At 46.0% G+C, this 25,445-nt stretch overlaps 1 protein-coding gene across 1 annotated transcript in view; it reads right to left on the minus strand.

The window, feature by feature from the left end:
- Nucleotides 1-25,445, minus strand: part of DIS3L (DIS3 like exosome 3'-5' exoribonuclease) — an 89,277-nt gene that overhangs the window by 58,187 nt on the left and 5,645 nt on the right. Inside the window, exon 2 of the mRNA XM_040342264.1 lies at nt 9,972-10,125. Coding sequence (XP_040198198.1) covers nt 9,972-10,125 — 154 coding nt within the window. The remainder of the gene's footprint in view (nt 1-9,971; nt 10,126-25,445) is intronic.

The following is a 25,445-nucleotide window of genomic DNA, read 5'->3' on the forward strand; positions in this document are numbered from 1 at the left end:
GCGGTACTGCATACAATAGCAGTGACATTGGAACAAATTATCTGCATTTCCATTGATTCCTATGGGGAAACTCGCTTTGATATACGAGTGCTTTGGATTACAAGCATGCTTCTGGAACGGATTATGCTCGTAATCACCCAAAGTACTAGTGTATGTGCTGTTAGCCATTATAAAACCTACCGGAGGGGGCGGAGACAAGACTAGTCGCCTTGCACAAGGAGAAGGCGCAGCAGTGAGTGGTCTTTATTACAGGATATTTTTTGGACAAATGCAAAGTGTGTGTGGGGGGGCACACACACTTAGCATTTGTCCAAAAAATATCCTGTAATAAAGACCATTCACTGCTGCGCCTTCTCCTTGTGCAAGGCGACTAGTCTTGTCTCCGCCCCCTCCGGTAGGTTTCTGTAGGCAGCCTGTAGTGGGTGGAGCCTCTGGGCCCCTCCCACAGCTCTAATCTCTGCCCAGGCTACATACAGCACATAGAAAATGAATGGTGACATCACTGCTATTTCAATGTATTTATTATTAATCGTTTGAACATTATGGCCCGGATTCATGTAGAATGGCGTATCTTTGTGCGGGCGTAACGTATCCTATTACGTTACGCCTCCGCAACTTTTACAGGCAAGTGCCGTATTCTCAAACGAAAGTTGCATCGGCGTAGCGTAAATAGGCCGGCGTAAGCCCGCCTAATTCAAATTGTGAAGAGGTGGGCGTGTGTTATGTAAATTAACCATGACCCGACGTGATTGACGTTTTTAACGAACGGCGCATGCGCCGTCCGTGGACATATCCCAGTGTGCATTGCTCTAAAGTACGCCGCAAGGACGTATTGGTTTCGACCTGAACGTAAATTACGTCCAGCCCCATTCACGGACGACTTACGCAAACGACGTAACATTCTCAAATTTCGACGCATGAACGACGTCCATACTTAACTTTGGTACGCCTCATATAGCAGGGGTAACTTTACACCGGGAAAAGCCTAACGTAAACGGCGTATCTGTACTGCGTCGGCCGGAGCGTACGTTTGTGAATTCGCGCATCTAGCTGATTTACATATTTCTAGGCGTAAATCAGTGTACACGCCCCTAGCGGCCAGCGTAAATATGCAGTTAAGATCCGACGGCGTAAGAGAGACTTACGCCGGTCGGATCCAATACAAATCTATGCGTAACTGATTCTAAGAATCAGGCGCATAGATACGACGGCTCAGACTCAGAGATACAACGGAGTATCTGGAGATACGCCGTCGTATCTCCTTTGAGAATCTGGGCCTAATTTTATAAAGGAAATATCTGGGTTTGCAAAAGGTACCGTATTTATCGGCGTATACCGCGCACTTTTTTGCCCTGAAAATCAGGGCAAAATCGTGGGTGCGCGGTATACGCCGATACCCGCGCCGAGTTTTGAATACTGCGCCGACATATACCGAGCGCAGTACACTCGGGCAGTCTTGGCTCCTTCCGCGCTCACGTCCTGGACGTACAGGACGTCAGCGCGGGTAGCCAAGCATTGGTGACAATACACGAGTGTACTGCGCTCTATATATGTCGGCGCAGTATTCAAAACTCGGCGCGGGAAACGAGCGGGGAGGACGCCGCAGAAGGACGCCGGACCCGACGAAGAGGACACCCGAAGCCGCAGACGGACCCGACGAAGAGAACACCCGAAGCCGCAGACGGACGCCGGACCCGACGAAGAGGACACCCGAAGCCGCAGAAGGACGCCGGACCCGACGAGGCCGCTGATGGACGCCGCGCAAGACACCAAAACTAAGTACAAAAAAAACTTTTTTTCCCCACAGGATTGGGGGGCAACTTTAGGGGTGCGCGGTATACGCGGGAGCGCGTTATACCGCGATAAATACGGTATTTAGTAGATGCAAAATGGATTGATAAATATCTTTGTGGCTATTCTGAATCTTTAGAGAATTGCTCTTACTTTAAAAATCGATCTTAAACCACTTCCGTTAATCAACATGAAAGGTAATTGATTGGTAAAAGGACATTTTATTCCTTCCTGGGATTTAGAACACACTAAATAATGAAGATCCCCTGAAGGACATGGCGTGCGTTTTACATGTTAAACTGGCTGTCCTCATCTCCATAGACTTAACATTTCCCAGCCTGCCCGAATGTACATCAAGTCATTGTTGATGACCTCCATTACCAGCATGCTTCTATTTCCTGAGCAAATGAATGGAGATCTCGCCATTCTTTTTTCACTTTTAACTCCCATTTGATTCAAGTATTGATTTCCTTCATTCTAATTGATTGGAAAGATAACCAGCCGCAAAGATGTGCTTCATCTGCATCTCTGTCACAACCCCCAACCCTCTAGGTGATGAAAACGCATAGCGATTCCATGTCTGCGTGGACAGATCACACCGGCCTCTAGACCTCCATTTACCTGCAATTTGTTGCCTCTGTTCAACTGCGTTTTTTGATATTCCTGATATGTGGCTGCTTTACCCGGTACTTGTATGAGAAAGACCCCTGTTCTCTTTGTATTGCTTCCTTTGTGTGAGATCCCTGGAGTTCCTGCCAGCCCCTCTGATGTCCTATTAAAAACTGACCACACTAAGCAGGAGAGCTCAGCATGGTCAGTTATCAAGCTGTGCTGGGACCTTTGTGTGTTCTGCTCCAATGATTCTTGTTCTTCCACTGTACCGTTTCACAGCCATTAACTGGAAAGCTCAGTGTGCTGCTGCATCTCCTCCCCCCCAGCTCGTATTTATAAAGTTTTTTGTATATCTATACACAAATTGGGAGCAGTGTCTGTGTCTGTGCAGCCGCTGCTTTCCAATAGACATGACTGCCTGCATACAGATGCATTGGACACCTGTGCAGGTAAACACCCCCCTTTGCAAGGATGTACACTTAACCGCTTAACGACCGCCGCATGTAATTATACGTCGGCAAAATGGCACGGGCAGGCAGAACGACGTGCCCGCACGTCGCTGTCTTGCCGCGGGTCCGATCGGGACCCCCCCCCCCCGTACATGCGGCGGTCGGTAAACCTCAGGGAGCGATCCAGGATGAGGGCGCGGCTATTCGTTTCTAGCCGCCCCATCGCGATCACTCCCCGGAGCTGAAGAACGGGGAGAGCCGTATGTAAACACGGCTTCACTGTGGCAGCTGCATCGATCGTGTGATCCCTTTTATAGGGAGACTCGATCGATGACGTCAGACCTACAGCCACACCCCCCTACAGTTGTAAACACACACTAGGTGAAGCTTAACTCCTTCAGCGCCCCCTTGTGGTTAACTCCTAAACTGCAACTGTAATTTTCACAATAAACAATGCAATTTAAATGCATTTTTTGCTGTGAAAATGACAATGGTCCCAAAAATGTGTCAAAATTGTCCGAAGTGTCCGCCATAATGTCGCAGTCACGGGAAAAAAAAAAAAATAAAAAAAATAAAACGCTGATCGCCGCCATTAGTAGTAAAAATAAAAATAATAATAAAAATGCAATAAACTATCCCCTATTTTGTAAACGCTATAAATTTTGCGCAAACCAAACGCTTATTGCGATTATTTTTTTACCAAAAATATGTAAAAGAATACGTATCGGCCTAAACTGGAGGAAAAAAAAATGTTTATATATGTTTTTGGGGGATATTTATTATAGCAAAAAGTAAAAAATATTGAATTTTTTTCAAAATTGTCGCTCTATTTTTGTTTATAGCGCAAAAAATAAAAACCGCAGAGGTGATCAAATACCACCAAAAGAAAGCTCTATTTGTGGGGGGAAAAAAAGGACGCCAATTTTGTTTGGGAGCCACGTCGCACGACCGCGCAATTGTCTGTTAAAGCAACGCAGTGCCGAATCGCAAAACCTGGCCTGGGCATTTAGCTGCCTAAAGGTCCGGGGCTTAAGTGGTTAAAGAGGAACGAAAACGCCCCATGAAAAAAAATGGGGAAAAACCTAATCCTGCAAGAGAAAGGCATAATGAGCTAGTATGCACAGCATACTAACTCATTATGTGCCATTTACCTGAAATCAAAGCCCCCGTAGTCTTCCTCGTTTGCCATGTCCCCTCGCAGATACTTGCTTGTTTCGCCGCTGTGATTGGCCGGAGCGGCGATGACGTCACTCCTGCGAATGCGCACGGGACCAGCCAATCCCTGCGCGTGCGCAAAAACATGGCATTAACCCAGGTTATGCCATTGTGAAAAACGCCACTCTCAGTGCGCCTGCGCCGTTGACATCGGTACCTGTAAGTAATGTAAATATCTCCTAAACCGTGCAGGACCTTAGTTCACGCACCTGCAAGGGGGGGGGGGGGGCACATGGGAGGAATCCAGACTGCTGCTGTGTTGCCCAGGCGTCAGGATTTTCAGTCGCCATTGAGACCTGGCACCTGGGTTTTGTCGAGCCCTGGACTAACCTGTGTAAGAAAAGGTGTATATACTTACCCATTTTCAGGCCTGTCCGGTCACGTGATCTCCCCAGTGTCAGCCAGCAGCTGCTGTATACTGTATATACTCGAGTATAAGCCGACCCGAATATAAGCCAAGGCACCTAATTTTACCACAAAAAAACTGGGAAAACGTATTGACTCAAGTATAAGCCTAGGGTGTCCATCTGCATGCCTCACTGTGTCCATGTGCATGCCTCACTGTGCCCATGTCTCACTGTGCCCATGATTAGACTGTCATTTAACATGGGAGTCTATGGAAGGGGTACCTGGGTTTGAAAAATTGCTACTCCCCAGCCGTAGGTCGCCCAGACAAAAAACTTTGCACACGTGTAGAGAAGAATTGGGGCTACATGTGTGCCAAGTTCCGGGTTCAGGGGACCTTTGACCGGCTGGTACCGGGTCCCCAAAGACACCAGAGATATGACCATTTAACATGGGGAGTGTTTCCCGACCGTGGGTCCACCGGACAACAAACTTTGCACACTTGTAGAGGAAGAGTGGGGCTATATGTGTGTCAGGTTTGCCGGTACCGGGTCCCCAAAGTCCGGGAGATCAGGCAGAAAAAGTTGACTCGAGTATAACCCGAGGGGGGCATTTTCAGCACAAAAAAAAATAAAAAAAAAAAGCTGAAAAACTCGGCTTATACGGTAAATAAAGGAGCATTTAAAGCGGATGTGCCACTAAAAAAAAATATTAAAAGCCAGCAACTACAAATACTGCAGCTGCTGACTTTTAATATTAGGACACTTACCTGTCCTGGAGTCCAGCGCTGATCGCAGCAGAGCATGAGCGATCGCTCCTCACTCTGCTGCTCCCCCCGCCATCCACGCTGAGGGAACCAGGAAGTGAAGCGCTCCGGCTTCACTACCCGGTTCCCTACGGCGCATAGGCGCGAGTTGCGCTGCGCCGCTAATTGACTCCCGCTGTGCTCTGTGCCCGCAGAAAACCCGAATCTGTGTGGCCGGAAGTGGGTGCAAATACCTGTCTTTAAACAGGTATCTGCACCCCCTCCCCCCTGAAAGGTGTCAAATGTGACCCGGGGGGGGGGGGGGGGGGGACGTCCGTCCGTCCGATCAGCGTGAGTTCCACTTTAGGGTGGAGCTCCGCTTTAAGGGGCTACATGTGTGCCAATTTCCGGGTCCAGGGGACCTACGACCGGTCAGTATTGGGTCCCAAAGTCACCGGAGAAATTACCGTTTAACATGAGAGTCCATGGAAGGAGTGCCTGGCTTTGGGAAAAATGTAATAAATAAAAATCGGTGCTCCCCGGGCGTAGGTCCCCCGGACAACAAACTTTGCACACTTGTAGAAGAAGAGTGGGGCTACATGTGTGCCAAGTTTGGGGTCCAGGGGACCTACAGCCGGCCAGTACCAGGTCCCCAAATTCTGGGAGATCAGGCGCAAAAAGGTGACTCGAGTGTAAGCCGAGGGGGGCATTTTCAGCACACAAAATAATTTGCTGAAAAACTTGGCTTATACTCGAGTATATACGGAAAGTTTTTACATCTTTCCTACACAGGTTAGTCAGCATAGCTGTTATTTGGGGGGGGGGGGGGGAGCATAAGATTAGTTATAGCCTGATATTCCACTTTGAGTACACCTGTGTGAATGAGACCTAAGTAAGCCGATAAGTAACACCAAAAAATAACTGTAATCAGATTGTGGACTTCATTAATGAGCAACAAGTGTCTGTTCACATATTGATCTATGCGATAGTTTCCATCAGTATGGTTTTAATTCCGCATTAAATATAAAGCGCATTAAGGCTTATTGAACAGAAATTAGTCAAAGTAACTTTTTCTACAGATTAAAGTCAACAATATAAAACATTACAAGCAGCATTCACTTATATGTGTTCAGTTGTTTTAACCAGTTCCTGCCCGCAGGCCGTCATATGACGTCCTTGACTTTGTGGTGGGATATCTGAATGATGGGTGCAGCTACAGGCATCATTCAGATATCGGCTTTTTCAACACAATTGCAGCCTCACTGTGCCCATCAAAGGCAGCCACTGTGCCCATCAAACGCAGCCACTGTGCCATGCCATCAATTGTCGCCACTGTGCCCACATCAATTGTCCCCCACATCAATTGTCGCCACTGTGCCCACATCAATTGTCCCCCACTGTGCCCACATCAATTGTCCCCCCACTGTGCCCACATCAATTGTCCCCCACTGTGCCCACATCAATTGTCCCCCACTGTGCCCACATCAATTGTCCCCCACTGTGCCCACATCAATTGTCCCCCACTGTGCCCTGTAAAATGCTGCCAGTCAGATCCCCCCCCCCCCCGCCCCTTACCTTTCTGGGGTTCGCCATCCTCCTTTCACGGTCCCTTGATGTCTTCTGCCGCCCTCGATGACGTTTCAGCCAATCAGGTTACTGATACCAGAATCAGTGAACCTGATTGGCTGAGACGGCCGTCAGTCTTATCCAAGTGACGTAGCCCACTATGTTCCGATAAGACATTCGGGAGCTGAAGGGCTGTACAACCAGCGGTCCTTATTCAGATAATCGGCGCCCAATGTCCGGTTATCTGAATAGGCTGGCCACAATAACATACACTCATGCAATGCATAAGTGTATGTTATTTGTGCAGGGCTGCAAAACACATTTTTAAAAGCCTTAAAGGGCCCGTTTTGTTTTTTTCGTATTTTTTTTTTTTTATGACCACAGGAGGGGCCTATGGACGGGCCGCCACTGCTAACCGCTATGATCTGTTTGGTGAGGTTTACCATAGAGATTTCCGACAGACCAGATGGTCCCCGGAGTCTCTATGATCGTTCGGAGGCCGGGCGTGATGTTATGACGTCACGCCCGGCCTCTGCATTCAAACAAACAATCAGCTCTGCCTCGGATCGTTTTTTTATTTTTTATTTTTTATTTCAGGCTTCCCAGCCTAGAGGTGAGATGTGAGGTCTTATTGATCCCCCCAGATCTTACTGTAAAGAGGACCTGTCATGTCATATTCCTATTAAAAGGGATTACATTCCTTGTAATAGAAATAAAAAAGTGATCACATTTTTTATTTTTATTTTTTAAAGTGTCAACAAAAAAAAAAAAAAAAAAAAAAAGTATAATTAACAATAAAACACAATTTTAGTTTTTAAAGCGCCCCTGTCCCTGTGTGCGCCCACGCAGAAGCGAACGCATGCGCAAGTCCTGCCCACATGTGAAAACGGTGTTTAAACCACACATGTGAGGTATCGCCGCAAATGTCATTTTGACCCTAGACCTCCTCTGTAACTCAAAACATGTAACCAGTGTAAAAAAAAAAAAAAAGTAAAGCATCGTCTATGGGAGTTTTTAAGTACTGAAGTTTGGCGCCATTCCATGAGCATGTGCAACTTTGAAGCATGACATGTTAGGTATCCATTTACTCGGCGCAACTTTATCTTTCTTTTTTTTTAACCACAAAACATTTTTTTTTTTTACCCCTCAAAAATAAAAATAAAAAAACTGCGTTAGGAAAATTCATGCGCAGATACCGTGCAAGATAAAACGACCCCATTGTATTCTCTTAGGTCTCTGCTAAAAAAAACATATATAAAATGTTTGGGGGTTCTATGTAATTTTCTAGCAAAAAAATTATAATTTTTATATAGAGGAGAGAAATGTCAGAATTGGCCTGGTTGGGAAGTGGTTAAGCAGACTGCAATAACGTCATCAATGCTGATCAGTTACATAAAAAGAATGCTTTCATTCCTTCTTATTGAAAAAAACAAAAACAAACAGAACAGTCCCTTCTCTGATAATGTTCCTCAAGTCAATGAACTGCTTTAAGGCCCTACACACTGCCGAGGAACTCCCATAGAACAACGAGAAAATAGAGAACATGTTCTCTATTTTCTCGACGAGTTCCTCGGCGGCTCCATCGGGCCAAAAGTGTACAGACGACAGAGTTTCTCGGCAGAATCCGGCTCTGACCGAGTTTCTCGCCGAATTCTGCCGAGAAACTCTGTCGTGTGTACGAGGCCTAAGGCTCTACACAGCCAGCGCATACCAGAGAGGCAGGAAGAGCGGCTGCAGTTCAAGACTGCCCATCTTCCAGAAATGGGGGGGGGGGGGGTTTTAACCACTTGCCTACCGGGCACTTTCATCCTCTTCCTGCCCAGCCCAATTTCAGCTTTCAGCGCTGTCGCACTTTGAAAGACAATTGCGCGGTCATGCAACATTGTACCCAGATGACAATTTTATATTTTTTTGCTAGAAAATTACTTAAAACCCCCAAACATTATATATATTTTTTCTAACACCCGAGAATAAAATGGCGATCATTGCAATACTTCTTGTCACACCATATTTGCGCGGCGGTCTTACAAGCGCACTTTTTTTTGGAAAAAATTCACTTTTTTGAATTAAAAAATAAGACAATAAATTTGGTCCAATTTTTTTATATATTGTGAAAGATAATGTTACGCCGAGTAAAATGATAACCAACATGTCAACGCTTAAAAATTGCGCCCGCTCGTGGCATGGCGTCAAACTTTTACCCTTAAAAATCTCGATAGGCGACGTTTAAAAAAATTCTATAGGTTGCATTCTTTGAGCTACAGAGGAGGTCTAGGGCTAGAATTATTGCTCTCGCTCTAACGATCGCGGCGATACCTCACTTGTGTGGTCTGAACACTGTTTTCATATGCGGACGCTACTCACGTATGCGTTCGCTTCTGCGCGCAAGCTCGTCGGGACAGGGCGCTTTAAAAAAAAAAAAAATAATAATAATTTTTTCTTATTTATTTTATTATTTTTTACACTGGAAAAAATAAAAATTGATCACTTTTATTCCTATTACACGGAATGTAAACATCCCTTGTAATAGAAAAAAGCATGACAGGTCCTCTTAAATATGAGATCTGGGGGTCAAAAAGACCTCGGATCTCATATTTAGACTTCAATGCAAAAAAAATTAAAAAATTTAAAATTTTGTCATTTGAAAAAATGACAACAAAAAAGATGTCTCTAAGACGCTGGGCGGGACTGACGTTTTGACGTCACTTCCACCCAGCAATGCTATGGGGACGGGTGGGGGCCATCTTGCCCTCACTCGTATCCCCACAGAGCAGGCTGAAGAACCCGATTGCCTCCGCCGCTGCCGACGGCTCCGGTAAGCGGCGGAGGGCGCGGTGGGAGGGGCCCCCGATAACGGTGATCTTGCCACGGAGACCACCGTTATCTTTTACAGGATCGCTCACACTAAAGATGGATACCTCGGTTGTGGCAGCAGCTGCTGCCGTTACCGAGATATCCATCTTTAAAGTGCCGCCGTATATAGTCGTAAGGCGGTCGGGAAGTGGTTAAATCACAACTGGGGTTTTTTTTTTTGATAAACAATAAGGCTGCACTGATGAGGTGGCACTGATGGGCAGCCCTGATTATCATTGCTGACTAGCAGTGTTAAGTGGCCCCTACAGCTTCAGAACTATTAAAAGGAGAGGTAATGGGAAAAATAGTTTTGGCACTAGTGATAGGTTCTCTTTACACAGACAGGCTACATTATCCTGCATCAAAAAGTGAGAGTAAAAGTGCTGAAACCTCACCGGCGTCCTCTCTGATGCTGAACGGCGTGACACGCTGTCTGCATGATGATGACCCCCTGGATCTCGGAACTCTCCAGCACCTCTTGGTAATCTTGCAGCACTTGGCAGTCTGGGACAACATAGTGTGTCAGATCCTCCGATAAAAGCTTTCCTTCTGGAAGAAAAAGAAGTCTCGGGTTATACAGGTGACATAAAATGAGAGATAAAGTCTAAACAAACTATTCCTATTGCCCAAATCATCCAAAAAAAATAAAAATAATAATTAGATAAAAAAAGACCGAAAATGTTGAGAAATAAATAAAAGTTTCTCTTAGTTTCTGTCAGTAAATTTTCTAAATAAGTAATTTTTCTCCTTCGCTGATGTGCGCTGAAGGGCACCAATAGACTGCACGTATGGGCACTGATGAGGAGGCACTAATATTCTGCACTTACGGGCACTGAAAGCCAGTACTGACTGGCATCACTAATGGGTACCGATTTCTGGCTGTGGTGGGCACTTATTGATAGCACTGGTGGGCATTGATTGCTGGCATTGGTTGCTTGCACTGGTGGACATTGATTGCTGGCATTGGTTGCTTGCACTGGTGGGCATTGATTGCTGGCATTGGTTGCGCTCCAATGTAATCAGGGCACTGATCATCTCTCTCCCCCCCGATTACATCTCTCACTGTCCCCTGCGAGAAGAGAGAAGATGCCGCTGATCGTCTCTCATCGCCACACACTCTGTCAGTGTGAGCCCAGTAGCGCCGATTACTGGAACTTCCTTCCTTACATTTGATTGGACATCAGCGGTTCTTTAGAGATCGGGGGGCCTAGCAAAACGACGTCCACCCAGAACGAGAGCCACACCGTCCCGCCGTCATTTGACGGTGGGAGGGCGGCAAGTGGGTAAAGTGATATCACACCCTCAGTTTCTAAGCACTTTCAGCTAGGGATGCACTGACACCAATACCAGTACTCGTACAAATGCTCCCGATATTTGTCGGTGCGATTTGCACCAATACAAAATTAATGGGCGCAAATCGCATTGCAAAGAAGGAAGCTCGGGTCGGCTTTATTCGGCGCAGGTGCCGAATAGAGCCGACCCGAGCTTCCTTCGGGAAGTCGTGACGCGCTGTTTGCGCCGTCGTTTAGCATGTCAATCTATTGCCATGTCAATAGGAACGCCCACTCCCGCGGGATTCCCTACCCGGAAGCCGCGGTGAATTCCACGGCTAAACGCTATCTACAGAAAAGAAAAGAAAAAAAAGGTCAGTGTCATTTTATATGCACAACTGCGCTGGATGCAGTGTTAGAATTTTTTTATAGGGTGAACCTCCACTTTAAGGCTGCATTCACACCTAGGCGTTTTTACGCCTGTAGCGCTACGCCGCTGCCGCCAGAGGGCTGAAAACAGATGTCCTTTTATGGAGATGGTTCACATCTCCACGCCGGACGCCTGTCGCGTGAAAAAAGGTCCCGGACCTTTTTTTCAGGCGTCTTCGAGCGTTCGGCTAGGAGATGGGAATCATCTCCATAGAGGGGGTCATCTTGGGGCACATCTAGGCGGACAATACCGACAAAACGCCGCGATTTCTTTCTGAATGGCCCGTCGGCGGGGGAAGAAGGAGGGGGGCCGAACTTCCGAGTGATCTCGCCATGGCAAGCTCTCTCGGAAGTGGGGACAGGTGCCGGTCAAAAACAGGTACCCACTCCCCCCCCCGAAAGGTGCCAAATGTTGCACCAGAGGAGTGGTTGTAAAGTCTGTTATTTAAAGGGAAAAAAAACTAAACATTTTATACTTACCTGCCCTGTGTAGTGGACATGCACAGAGCAGCCCGAATCCTCCTCTTCTCGGGTCCCTCTTCTGTGCTCCTGGCCCCTCCCTCCTATTAAGTGCCCCCACAGCAAGCAGCTTGCTATGGGGGCACCCGAAACCGAGCTGCAGCTCACTGTGTCCATTGAGACATGGAGCTGTGGTCAGGCCCCGCTCACTCTCTCTCCTGATTGGCTTACTGACTGATTGGTTGCTAGCAGTGGGAGCCAATGGCGCTGCCGTTTCAGCCAATGAGGAGGGGAGTCCCAGGAAGCCCGTGGCAGTCCTACGACATCGCTGGATCGAGATGAGCCTCAGGTAAGTATTAGGCTGCATTCACACTGTAACGCCGCGCATGCGGTGTATTTTGCCGCGATTTGTGTAACTTTTTCCATTGCTGTCTATGGCCGAACACCAATGCCGCCTGAAAAAAAGGGTCCGGGACTTGTTTTCAGGCGGCAGGCGTTTCGGCGTTCAGCGTGAACCATCTCATAGACAGCAATGGAAATTCGCCCCTCCAGCGTATCGAGCGTCGGGCGTTTTGTCGCCTAGGTGTGAATGGAGCCTTAGAGGGGCTGCTGCACACAGAAGGCTTTTTATCTTAATGCATAAAATGCAAAAAGTTTATTTTTTCCCCAAAAATTGCATTTGAAAGACCACTGTAAATATAGCGTGACATAAAATGTTGCAACAATCGCTATTTTATTCCTTAGAGTCTCTGCTAATATATATATATATATATATACACACACACACACATATAATGAATATATATATATTTGGGGTTCCAAGTAAAAATAATAATTTTAAATTTTGTATGAAACAAGTGTCAGAAAAAAAGAAGTTTAGACTTTAAAGGGGTTCTAAAGGTACATGTTTTTTCACCTTAATGCATTCAGGACGCCCACTAACACACTGCTCCTTTCTCTATCTGCAACGTAGAGAGCGTCCTGACTCTCCTGTAGTCCAAGGGAGGGGGCGAGCACGACACTCTACACCAGGGAGAAAGCCTCGCATTACTGTGTGGAGTTACAGACAGAAGAACAGGAAGTGAGGATTTCTCAGAAGAAATAAGGACATTTAAAAGCAAAATGGAAGGATGAGGTAAGTGAAGGAGGACTGCACTAAGGAAAAAAGGGATTTTTAATACAGCTTACCTGTAAAATCCTTTTCTTGGAGTACATCACGGGACACAGAGCAGCATATTCATTACTATGTGGGTTATATGGAGTACCTTCAGGTGATGGACACTGGCAATCTCAAACAGGAAGTGCCCCTCCCTATATAACCCCCTCCCATAGGAGGAGTACCTCAGTTTTGTAGCAAGCAGTATGCCTCCCAAAATGGTCCCCACAAGAGGGGTGGGAGCTCTGTGTCCCGTGATGTACTCCAAGAAAAGGATTTTACAGGTAAGCTGTATTAAAAATCCCTTTTTCTTTCTCGTACATCACGGGACACAGAGCAGCATATTCATTACTATGTGGGATGTCCTAAAGCAATGCTTTACTGAGGGGAGGGAGAAATCTTCCCAAGACACAAGGATTTAATTCAGAGATACTCTCAAATAATAATAAATCCAACTTAGTTGAGAAAATTAAATTTAAACTTAAATTTTTACTCAAGGGTGTCCCCGATTCTGAGGGTCTTAAATCGCAGCCCGCAGCACTGCCTGCCCAAAGGCTGTATCTGTATTCCTTCTTACGTCCAACTGGTAAAATTTTGTAAACGTGTGGACTGAAGACCAGGTTGCCGCCTTGCATACTTGAGCCATAGAGATCTGATGGTGTGCTGCCCAGGAGGCGCCCATGGCCCTGGTAGAATGGGCCTTTACTGACAACGGAGGAGGCAACCTCTTCAAGCCGTAGGCCTGAATAATTAACTGTTTAATCCATCTCGAAATGGTGGATTTTGCAGCTGCCTGCCCCTTCTTGGGCCCATCCGGCAAAATGAATAACACATCTGTTTTCCGGATCTTCTCTGTAGCTTTAAGATAGGCCTTCATGGCCCTGACAATATCCAAGGTATGCAGCAACCCTTCCTTTCTGGAAGTGGGCTTTGGAAAAAAGGATGGTAATACCAAATCCTGGTTCAGGTGAAAACTGGATATAACCTTTGGTAAAAAGGAAGGATGAGGACGGAGAACCACCTTGTCCTTATGCAGAATAAGATATGGCTCCTTACAAGATAAGGCTGCCAACTCTGACACTCTTCTGGCGGAAACTATGGCGACCAGAAATACCAACTTCCTCGTTAGTAAAACCAAAGGAACTTCAGCCAACGGCTCAAAGGGTTGTTTCTGTAGAGTTGACAGAACAAGATTCAAGTCCCACGGACAAAGTGGTGACTTAACCGGAGGATTAATACGCAAGACCCCCTGAATGAAGGTCTTAACCAGCGAGTGGGTGGCCAGCGGCCTCTGAAACCACACTGACAAAGCTGAAATCTGTCCCTTGATTGTGCTTAATGCCAATCCTTTATCCACTCCTAGCTGGAGAAAACTTAATACTCTATCAATGGTATATTTGCGGGAAAGCCATTTCTTGGACTCGCACCAGCCTACATAGGCCCTCCAAACCCTGTAATAAATTACTCTGGAGACTGGCTTTCTAGCCTTAATCAGGGTAGAGATTAGTTGTCTAGATAGACCTCTACCCCTAAGAATCAGGGATTCAGCCGCCAGGCCGTCAAATTTAGACGCCGTAATGCAGGGTGGAGGATCGGGCCTTGTGAGAGTAGGTCTGGTCGTAGAGGAAGCGTCCAAGGGTCTCCCACTGACATCTTTAGGATTAGTGAGTACCATGCCCTTCTGGGCCATGCTGGAGCTATCAGAATGACTGGCTTGTGCTCCACCCTGATCCTGCGCAACAGGCGGGGTAGTAACTGGAGCGGAGGGAAGGCATATAGAAGATTGAACTGATGCCAAGGGTAAACTAACGCATCGGTCCCGCAGGCCATAGGGTCCCGAGTCCGGGACATGAACCTGTCTAGTTTCTTGTTGAGCCTTGATGCCATGATATCCACGTCCGGCATTCCCCACTTCTGGCAAATTATCTGAAATATTTGCGGATGCAGAGACCATTCCCCTGGCGACAGAGTCTGACGACTCAAGAAGTCCGCCTGCAGGTTGTCCACCCCGGGAATGAATATTGCCGATATGCAGGGCACATGATTCTCTGCCCATAGGAAAATTAAGCTCACTTCTCTCTGAGCTGCTTGACTCTTGGTTCCCCCTTGGTGATTTATATATGCCACCGCCGTGGCATTGTCTGACTGTATCCTCACCGGGAACCCCTGTAATTTGGAGGTCCAAGCCCTGAGGGCTAGCCGAGCAGCTCTGAGCTCCAAGATATTGATGGGCAATTGACTCTCCTCCTGTGCCCACGTACCTTGGTGAGTGCACCCATCCAAGATCGCTCCCCAGCCCTTCAGGCTGGCATCTGTGGTCACTATCTTCCATGTCACGGGGCTGAAAGATTTTCCCTTCAGTAGATTCTGAGGGTCTAACCACCAACACAGACTCTGCCGGACTCTTGATGAGAGTGGCAACGGAAATTCCAAGGCCTGTGGCCTCTTGCTCCATGCTGACAGAATGGCTGCCTGCAGGACACGAGTGTGACTTTGAGCGTATGGCACCGCTTCGAAGGTGGCCACTAGCTTGCCTAGTAATCGCATGCATAGGCGAATCGTTGGTTCTCTCTTGCTTAGAACCAGATGTATCAATTCTTTGATAGCCTCGACCTTTATTCGAGGCAGGAACACCCTTTGTTGTTCCGTGTCTAATGACATGCCGAGATATTCCAACCTCCTTGTGGGTTGGAAAGCTGATTTTTCTCGGTTTAGGACCCAACCGAACCTCTCTAGGTATCGAACCGTGAGAGCCACTGCTCGCTCCAGGCCAGGAGATGAATGATCTATGATTAGAAGGTCGTCCAGGTATGCTAGGACAATGATCCCCTGGATTCTTAGGTTGGCTAGAATTGGAGCTAGGACCTTGGTGAATACTCGAGGAGCCGTAGCCAACCCGAAAGGGAGTGCCACAAATTGAAAATGACGTCGAGCCACTGTGAAGCGTAGAAACCTTTGATGTGGCTGAAAAATTGGCACATGAAGGTAAGCATCCTTTATGTCTATGGAGGCCAGAAAGTCGTCTTTCTGAAGTGCGGCGGCTGCCGATCGCACGGATTCCATCCGGAACGAGCGTACTTTTAAGTACGCATTTAATCCCTTTAAGTCCAAGATTGGCCTGACATCGCCGTTGGGTTTTGGGATGATGAACAGATTGGAGTAGAACCCTAGCCCCTGTTCCTGGGCTGGTACCTCTACTATCACGCCTTGGTAAAGCAAATGATTTAATGCCGCCATTAAGGCGGCCTTCTTTGTCGGCTCGACTGGCACTCTCGACTCCTGATAATGAGGTGGAGGGATTCTTAGAAATTCTAATTTGTAGCCTGTGGCCACGGAAGACCGGACCCACTTGTCGGGAATGTCGGTCTCCCAAATTTCTGAAAAAAGACGCAGCCTTCCCCCCACCTTCGTGGGTGGGGGCGTCCCTTCATGAGGCAGACTTAGGGGCTGTCTTTGCTGGTTTACGATACCACTGCTTCTTGCCTCCAAAGGCTTGTCCTGGTGGTTTATTGTTAAAGTATGATCTCGCAGGAGGCCGTCGATACTGCCTGGAATTGGCGGGCCCCTGAGCAGGGGGAAGCTGCCGTTTGAACGCAGGTCCCCGGACCTTCTTTTTTACTGGTAGAAGTGTACTTTTGCCACTTGAAATAGTCTGAATGTATTTATCCAGATCTTCTCCGAAGAGTCGTTCTCCATGGAAGGGAAACCCTGCCAGGAGCTTTTTGCATGGGGGCTCAGCCTCCCAGTTCTTTAACCATAAGAGCCTTCTCATATGTACTAAAAATAGTGACAGACGAGACGCTTGCTGGATGGAATCCCTTATAGCATCCACCGCGAAGCACATGGCTCTAGGAATATCAGATAATTCTTCCGCCTGTTGGGCCGGAATAACCTTAAGCATTTGTCTTGTCTGGTCTGTTAGAGCCTGACAAACTCCAATAGCAGCCACCGCTGGCTGTATTACTGCACCCGCCGTAGTAAAGGATGCTTTTAAAAGCGTCTCCAAACGCTTATCAACCGGTTCTTTAAACACTTGTATGTTTTCTACCGGGCAAGTCAAGGACTTATTTACACAGGAGATGGCGGCATCCACCACTGGGAGAGTCCACTTTTTGGCAAATTTTTCTTCCATAGGATAAACGACGGAAAATTTTTTAGGTGGTAAAAAGATTCTGTCTGGTCGTGCCCAATCCTGGAAGATTACTTCCTCTAAAAGAGGATGGACTGGAAAAACAGCGCTACTGCGAGGCGTTTTCAAAGAGCCTAAAGATGATACGGCCGGACCCTGAGGTTCCGGCAAAGGCAAATTAAACGCCAAGTGGACCATGTCTGTCAGAGAATGAACCCAGAAGCTTTCCGCTTGGGAGGCCGAGCAAGGCTCTTCATTAGCCGAACCCTCAACCTCTGAACCAATTTGGTCCCGGTCCAAATGATCCTCCTGCAACTCAAATCCCCCCGGGGAGAGAACCTCAGCATCTGAGGGTCCACACTCAGGCGACGGAGACCTAGTCCGCTTTTTACCCGGTGTAGATTTGGCTATCATAGCCGCCAATCTTTTCTCTAGCCCCTCCAAGGAGGCGGCTAGCATACTCTCTGTGATAAACACAGGGTTGGGTGGATCTGATGTAGCCTCAGCACCAGATCTCCCTAATGGCTTAACCAAGGTGCCCAATGGTGTAATAACCTGTGGGGAAAGTACCGGCATAGGCCGATCTGAACCGTCAGAATCTGAGGGGGGGCCCCTTTCTTTTGTACCCCCTGATCCTGAACCTTTGGAAGCCATGGTACAATACCGAGGTACCCCTGCTTACAACCCTTGATGGTTGTAGCTAGGAGAAAGAAATAGTACGGTTTTAGGGAACGGTATTAACAATTAACGTCCAAAAACCAAAACGGGAAGACCAGTATGTTTCCTATATTTTTTTTTTTTTTTTTCAAAAACCTTTTTTTTTTTTTTTTTTTTCTATGAAAACATGCTGTCTTCCCTCAAAAAATTGCAAGTATCCATCTGCTGTATAAGGAATTTTTTAGGCTAGTAACCACACAGCTAGTTCTGTTCACCAGAACTGCAATACTTCCTTGCGCCACTGGGTGCCCTCAGCCGCACTGCAGCCGCTCTGCGTCCTCCTCCTTCAAGCTCAGCAAGCAACTGAGCTACACAGCATAGAGGAAGGGCCGCCCCTTCCTTTTATGAGACTAGATGTCCCGCCCCTCTTTCTCCACAACGGCGCGAATCATCACCCTGCGCCTATATTACAGGGCGCGCGCCCGCGCGCGCGCCCGTGTTGCGGAGGATGGGGCCACGCCGGAAGCGTCTGACATGCTGGAGGAGGACACCGCACGGCACCCAGACAGGTAAGGCCTCAGGTGAGTCACTGACCCCCCATTCCTGGGAAAGCATAGCTAACACACAGCTCCTTTCCCAACCCAGCGCCCAGCAGACAATTTACAATGCAACACATATCTTTAGGAAGATCACACATGGGAGCCCATACATAGACCATCCTGTCTCTTTGATAGACATAGTGGCCCAAAAACTGCCAATGCAAGAGCATACTCAGGCACATCCCCCAAAGATCTCCCTAGAGAGCCTGCCGACGAACCAAGTCCCGCAGGTCCCCCCTTTCTTACCTGCTCCATGCCGCAGGACTTTGCATAGCAAGCGGTCCAATCTTCCCCCATCTCCGTGGGTGGCGTACTAGACCTTCAGGCCCTGGGGTCCTAAAAGGAACCCACTGTCCTGGGCCCATATAGCACCCTGGCAAACAGGTTACCTTAGGTACCGCAGAGGTTCTAAGTCCTGGGCCCAGGGTCCAGCTCTCTAAAAAGAGAAGCATTATGGGCAAAACCCCACGGTTTGGGGCCCGGGTACTGTCCACTTTGGCTCTGAGGCACCTTGGACAGATCCGGTTAGCCTGCCTTGATCCCAAGGATGTAGGAGACAAGCTATTCCATGACCAACACCTAAGACACTGGCGAAAAAACTGAGGTACTCCTCCTATGGGAGGGGGTTATATAGGGAGGGGCACTTCCTGTTTGAGATTGCCAGTGTCCATCACCTGAAGGTACTCCATATAACCCATATAGTAATGAATGCCGCTCTGTGTCCCGTGATGTACGAGAAAGAAAGGAAGATATTTAGGGAAAAATGTTTTACCCCTTTAACAAACAGTATCTAGATGTCTGTTAGAAAGTAGCAGGCAGACAGGTGAATGTAAAAACAAGATTTGCCAGCAATAATAATAATAAAAAAATTATATATATATATCTCTAAATTGGCTGCCCAATGACCGGGCCATTTTTTTGCGATTCGTCACTGTGTCACTTTAACTGTCAATTGCACAGTCGTGCGACGTGGCTCCCAAACAGAATTGACGTCCTTTGTTTTCCCACAAATAGAGCTTTCTTTTGGTGGTATTTGATCACCTTTGCAGTTTTTTTCTTTTTTGCGCTATAAACAAAATACCATAAATATCCCCCCCCCAAAAAAAAAAAAATATATATATATATATATATATATATATATATATATATATATATATATATATATATATATATATATATATATATATATATATATATATATATATATATATATATATATATATATATATATATATATATATATATATATATATATATATATATATATATATATATATATATATATATATATATATATCACACACACACACACATACATACATATACATATACAGTACAGACCAAAAGTTTGGACACACCTTCTCAATCAAAGAGTTTTCTTTATTTTCACACTGAAGGCATGAAAACTATGAAGTAACACATGTGGAATTCTACATAACAAAAAAGTGTGAAACAACTGACAATATATTTCATATTCTAGGTTCTTCCACCTTTTGCAGCAGACACATCTCTAGAACTGGTAAGAGGAGACTGTGTGAATCCGGCCTTCATGGTAGAATATCTGCTAGGAAACCACTGCTAAAGAAAGGCAACAAGCAGAAGAGACTTGTTTGGGATAAAGAACACAAGGGATGGACATTAGACCAGTGGAAATCTGTGCTTTGGTCTGATGAGTCCAAACTTGAGATCTTTGGTTCCAACCCCCGTGTCTTTGTGCGACGCAGAAAAGGTGAACGGATGGACTCTACATGCCTGGTTCCCACTGTGAAGCATGGAGGAGGAGGTGTGATGGTGTGGGGGTGCTTTGCTGGTGACACTGTTGGGGATTTAATCAAAATTGAAGGCATACTGAACCAGCATGGCTACCACAGCATATTGCAGCGGCATGCTATTCCATCCGGTTTGCGTTTTAGTTGGACCATCATTTATTTTTCAACAGAACAATGACCCCAAACACACCTCCAGGCGGGGGAAGGGCTATTTGACCAAGAAGGAGAGTGATGGGGTGCTGCGCCAGGTGACTACCTCTTGAAGCTCATCAAGAGAATGCCAAGAGTGTGCCAAGCAGTAATCAAAGCAAAAGGTGGCTACTTTGAAGAACCTAGAATATGAAATATATTTTATTTATTTTTATATTTAGTTCTGATGCCTTCAGTGTGAATCTACAATTTTCATAGTCATGAAAATAAAGAAAACTCTTTGAATGAGAAGGGGTGTCCAAACTTTTGGTCTTTACTCTGTGTGTGTGTGTGTGTATGTGTATATATATATATATATATATATATATATATATATATATATATATATATATATATATATATATATATATATATATATATATATATAAAATAACATTATTTTTTATAAATAGAAAATCGGATGGTGGAATCTGATTGGTTACTACTGTATAGGTGTCGTCCATACATCTGACAATTATATACATTTGCCAACAGTTAGAGGCGAGGAGTAAAGTCCATGCAATGAAAATATTGGCCAATTCTGGAACTGTGGTTGTTAGAAATCCAAGCCGGATCCTAAATTGGTAACAATGCACGCCACGCGTTCTCCATCCGACCCAAACATATTATCTTCATTTGTGATATTTCCACAACACAAGCGCTCCTCAGTAACAAATGGAAGTAGATTTCTTGTCAAACAAGACGCTGTGTACTTTGGCCGCTCTGCCAATTCTTTCACAGCCAACATTCTGGTGTGAGGAGGAGAGAGGCAGAGAGAAGAAAAACTGAGAAAAAATAAATAAAAAAATAAGATGTTTATTTTAGCGAGTACAAGGAGCCGGTGATCTGCCAATATGGTTCCAGCTATCCAGATGGTTCCTGTAAGGACTGCGCAGGCGCAATTCTTGCCGACGGAAATCTCCGAACCTCGGCCGGCATCCAGGGCGACGTGGAATTTGAGGAAAGTGGCCAGTCGGCCTCACTTCGCTCGGACGACTCGCTCGGCTTCCTGGCTTTTTTTTTTTTTTTTAACATCCTCCAATCCACGGGGATGTTAAAGAATGAGCCTGGATGCCGGCCGAGGTTCGGAGATTTCCGTCGGCAAGAATTGCGCCTGCGCAGTCCTTACAGGAACCATCTGGATAGGGGAACCATAACGACATGTCACCGGGATGTACATTACTATGAAGCCCGCTCATCTCATACTCCATATCATTAACCACCGAGCCAATCCTGACACTTCTCACATACATGTAATATAAAAAAAAAAAATAATAATAATTGCTAGAAAATTACTTAGAACCCCCAAACACTATACAGTAAAACCTTGGTTTGAGAGCGTTTTGCAAGACAAGCAAAATGTTTTAATACATTTTGCCTTGATATACAAGCGATGTCTTGATATAAGAGTAGCGTCATGTCACCACGGAGTATAAAAAAAAGAAGAGAAGCCCCCTCCCTCCAAGTGTAGTAATTTGGTTACATTTAATGAAGGTACTACACTTAGAGGCGCCTCTCTTCTCTTTTATACCCTGTAAAAAAAATGCTTTGATATACAAGTGCTTTGGATTACAAGCGTGTTTCTGGAATGAATTATGCTCACAATCCAAGGTTTTACTGTATATTTTTTTTAAGGATCAATAAAAAGATAAAAAAATGTTTTTTTTTGTTTTTTTTAAATAACAAACATACTTACCTCCACTGTGCAGCTCATTTTGCACAGAGTGGCCCCGAACCGTATCTTCTGGGGTCCCTCGGTGGCTGTCTCGGCTCCTCCCGCAAGGACTCAACAACTTCATGCGGGCTCGCATGGTGTCGAGTTATTGCGGGCGCGCTCCTGTGATACAGCGGCGGCCATAGCCGCCGACTGTATCACTCGGCCCCGTCATTGGATGTGATTGACAGCAGTGCCAGCCAATGGCTGCACGGCTTTCAATCCATCCACTGTAGCCAATCACCGCCGAAGAGGATGTCGGGGGCGAGAACAGGACTTTCGAGGGGTTAGGTAAGCGTAACAGGGGGGCCGGTATTGGTCGGATGTTTTTTCACCTTAAAGTGGAGGTTCACCCAAAAAATTTATTTTTAACAGTAGATTGGGCCTAATTACGGGAAGCAGAATCGGGTGTTTTGATTAAAATCAATGCAGTATTTACCTTTTTTGAGATAGATGTTCTCCCGCCGCTTCCCGGTATGGGCTGCGGGACTGGGCGTTCCTATTTGATTGACAGCCTTCCGACGGTCGCATACATCGCGTGACCAGTTTCCGAAAGTAGCCGAACGTTGGTGCGCAGGCGCCGTATAGCGCCGCACCGACGTTCGGCAACTCGTGACGCGCTGTATGCGACCGTCGGAAGGCTGTCAATCAAATAGGAACGCCCAGTCCCGCAGACCATACCCGGAAGCGGCGGGAGAACATCCATCTCAAAAAAGGTAAGTACTGCATTGATTTGAATCAAAACACCCGATTCTGCTTCCCGTAATTAGCCTCAATCTACTGTTAATTTTTTTTTTTTTCGGGTGAACCCCCACTTTAATGCATAGGATGCATTAAGGTGAAAAAACGTTTACCTTTACAACCCCTTTAAGCAGAGACCCTAGAGAATAAAACGATGGCTGTTACAATTTGTGCACAGCAGTTTTTCAAACGCAACTTTAAAAAAATAAATAAATAATAATAATACACTTTCACGAATATTAATGCAAAAAAATAAAACCCCCACAAAATAAATACCCAATTGTTTAGTAATATATAACGCTACACCGAGTAAATAGATGCCCAACACGTCACGTTTTAAAATTGTGTACGCCTGTGGAACAGTGCTTAACCACTTCCCGACCGCCGCATGTATATGTACGTCCACAATATGGCACGTACAGGCATATGGGCGTACATGTATACGTCCTTGCCTTTCCGCGGGTCCAATCGGGACCCCCCTCGCTACATGCGGCGGTCGGGTTCCCTCGGGGAGCGATCCGGGACGACAGCGCGGCTATTTGTTTATAGCCGCTCCGTCGCAATCGCTCCCCGGAGCTGAAGAACGGGGAGAGCCGTGTGTAAACACAGCTTCCCCGTGCTTCACTGTGGCGGCGTATCGATCGAGTGATCCCTTTTATAGGGAGACTCGATCGATGACGTCAGACCTACAGCCACACCCCCCTACAGTTGTAAGCACACACTAGGTGAACCCTAACTCCTACAGCGCCCCCTGTGGTTAACTCCCAAACTGCAACTGTCATTTTCACAATAAACAATGCAATTTAAATGCATTTTTTGCTGTGAAAATGACAATGGTCCCAAAAATGTGTCAAAATTGTCCGAAGTGTCCGCCATAATGTCGCAGTCATGAAAAAAAAAAAAAAAAAAAAAAAAAAAAAAATTAAAATCGCTGATCGCCGCCATTAGTAGTAAAAAAAAATTAATTAATAAAAATGCAATAAAACTATCCCCTATTTTGTAAACGCTATAAATTTTGCGCAAACCAATCGATAAACGCTTATTGCGATATTTTTTTACTAAAAATAGGTAGAAGAATACGTATCGGCCTAAACTGAGGGAAAACATTTTTTTTATATATGTTTTTGGGGGATATTTATTATAACAAAAAGTAAAAAATATTGCATTTTTTTCAAAATTGTCGCTTTACTTTTGTTTATAGCGCAAAAAATAAAAACCGCAGAGGTGATCAAATACCACCAAAAGAAAGCTCTATTTGTGGGGAAAAAAGGACGCCAATTTTGTTTGGGAGCCACGTCGCACGACCGCGCAATTGTCTGTTAAAGCGACGCAGTGCCGAATCGCAAAACCTGGCCTGGGCATTAAGCTGCCTAAAGGTCCGGGGCTTAAGTGGTTAAAAATCTCCATAGGCAGCGCTTTAAAAGCCTTTAGGCTGCATTCACACCTGAGTGTTTCAAAGTCACGTGCTTTTACTGTGTTTTTGCTCAGGTCACTAATATAAAAACGCATAAAAACGCCTGTGATCTGCCCCAAAAAAAGCTCATGTTCTTTTTTGAGCTTAACCACTTGCCGTCGCCGCACCGTCATAATACGTCCACAAGGTGGCTCTCCTAGGCGAGACCACGTAATATGACGTCCTGCCTTTTTTCCGCCACTAGGGGCGCGCGCGCGCCCCCCGCTCGCCCCCGACTCCCGTGCGTGTGCCCGGCGGGCGCGATCGCCGCCGGGCACACGCGATCGCTCGGTACAGAGCGGGGATCGGGAGCTGTGTGTGTAAACACACAGCTCTCGTTCCTGTCAGCAGGGGAAATGCTGATCTTCGGTTCATACAATGTATGAACAGAAGATCAGTTTTTCCCCTAGTAAGGCCACCCCCCCACAGTAAGAACACACCCAGGCATACTTAACCCCTTCCCCGCCCCCTAGTGTTAACCCCTTCACTGCCAGTGGCATTTTTATAGTAATCTAATGCATTTTTATAGCACTGATCGCTATAAAAATGCCAATGGTCCCAAAAATGTGTCAAAAATGTCCGAAGTGTCCGCCATAATGTCGCAATACCGGAAAAAAAAAAATCGCTGATCGCCGCCATTACTAGTAAAAAAAAATATTAATAAAAATGTCATAAAAATACCCCCTATTTTGTAAACGCTATAACTTTTGCGCAAACCAATCAATAAACGCTTATTGCGATTTTTTTTTACTAAAAATATGTAGAAGAATACGTATCGGCCTAAACTGAGGAAAAAAAATGTTTTTTTTATATATTTTTGGGGGATATTTATTACAGCAAAAAGTAAAAAATATTCATTTTTTTCAAAATTGTCGCTCTATTTTTGTTTATAGCGCAAAAAATAAAAAACGCAGAGGTGATCAAATACCACCAAAAGAAAGCTCTATTTGTGGGAAAAAAAGGACGCCAATTTTGTTTGGGAGCCACGTCGCACGACCGCGCAATTGTCTGTTAAAGCGACGCAGTGCCGAATCGCAAAAAGTACTCTGGTCTTTGGGCAGCAATATGGTCCGGGGGGTAAGTGGTTAAGGTGTTTTCAGGCGTTTTGCTTCAGCGTTTCACAAGCTGAAAACACTTAGGTGTGAATGCAGCCTTACAGGTTACCAGTTAGGCTGCATTCACACCTGAGCGTAGGGCGTTCGGTCGTTTTTTTTCGCGCGTATTCATGCTTATTTGCGCGTTTGCATACAGCGTCGTGCGACGTTTTTATACTTCGGCGTTTCTTATTTTAGCCAATAGGAAA

This window comes from Rana temporaria, chromosome 3 (assembly GCF_905171775.1).
Source record: "Rana temporaria chromosome 3, aRanTem1.1, whole genome shotgun sequence".
Taxonomy (NCBI): domain Eukaryota; kingdom Metazoa; phylum Chordata; class Amphibia; order Anura; family Ranidae; genus Rana; species Rana temporaria.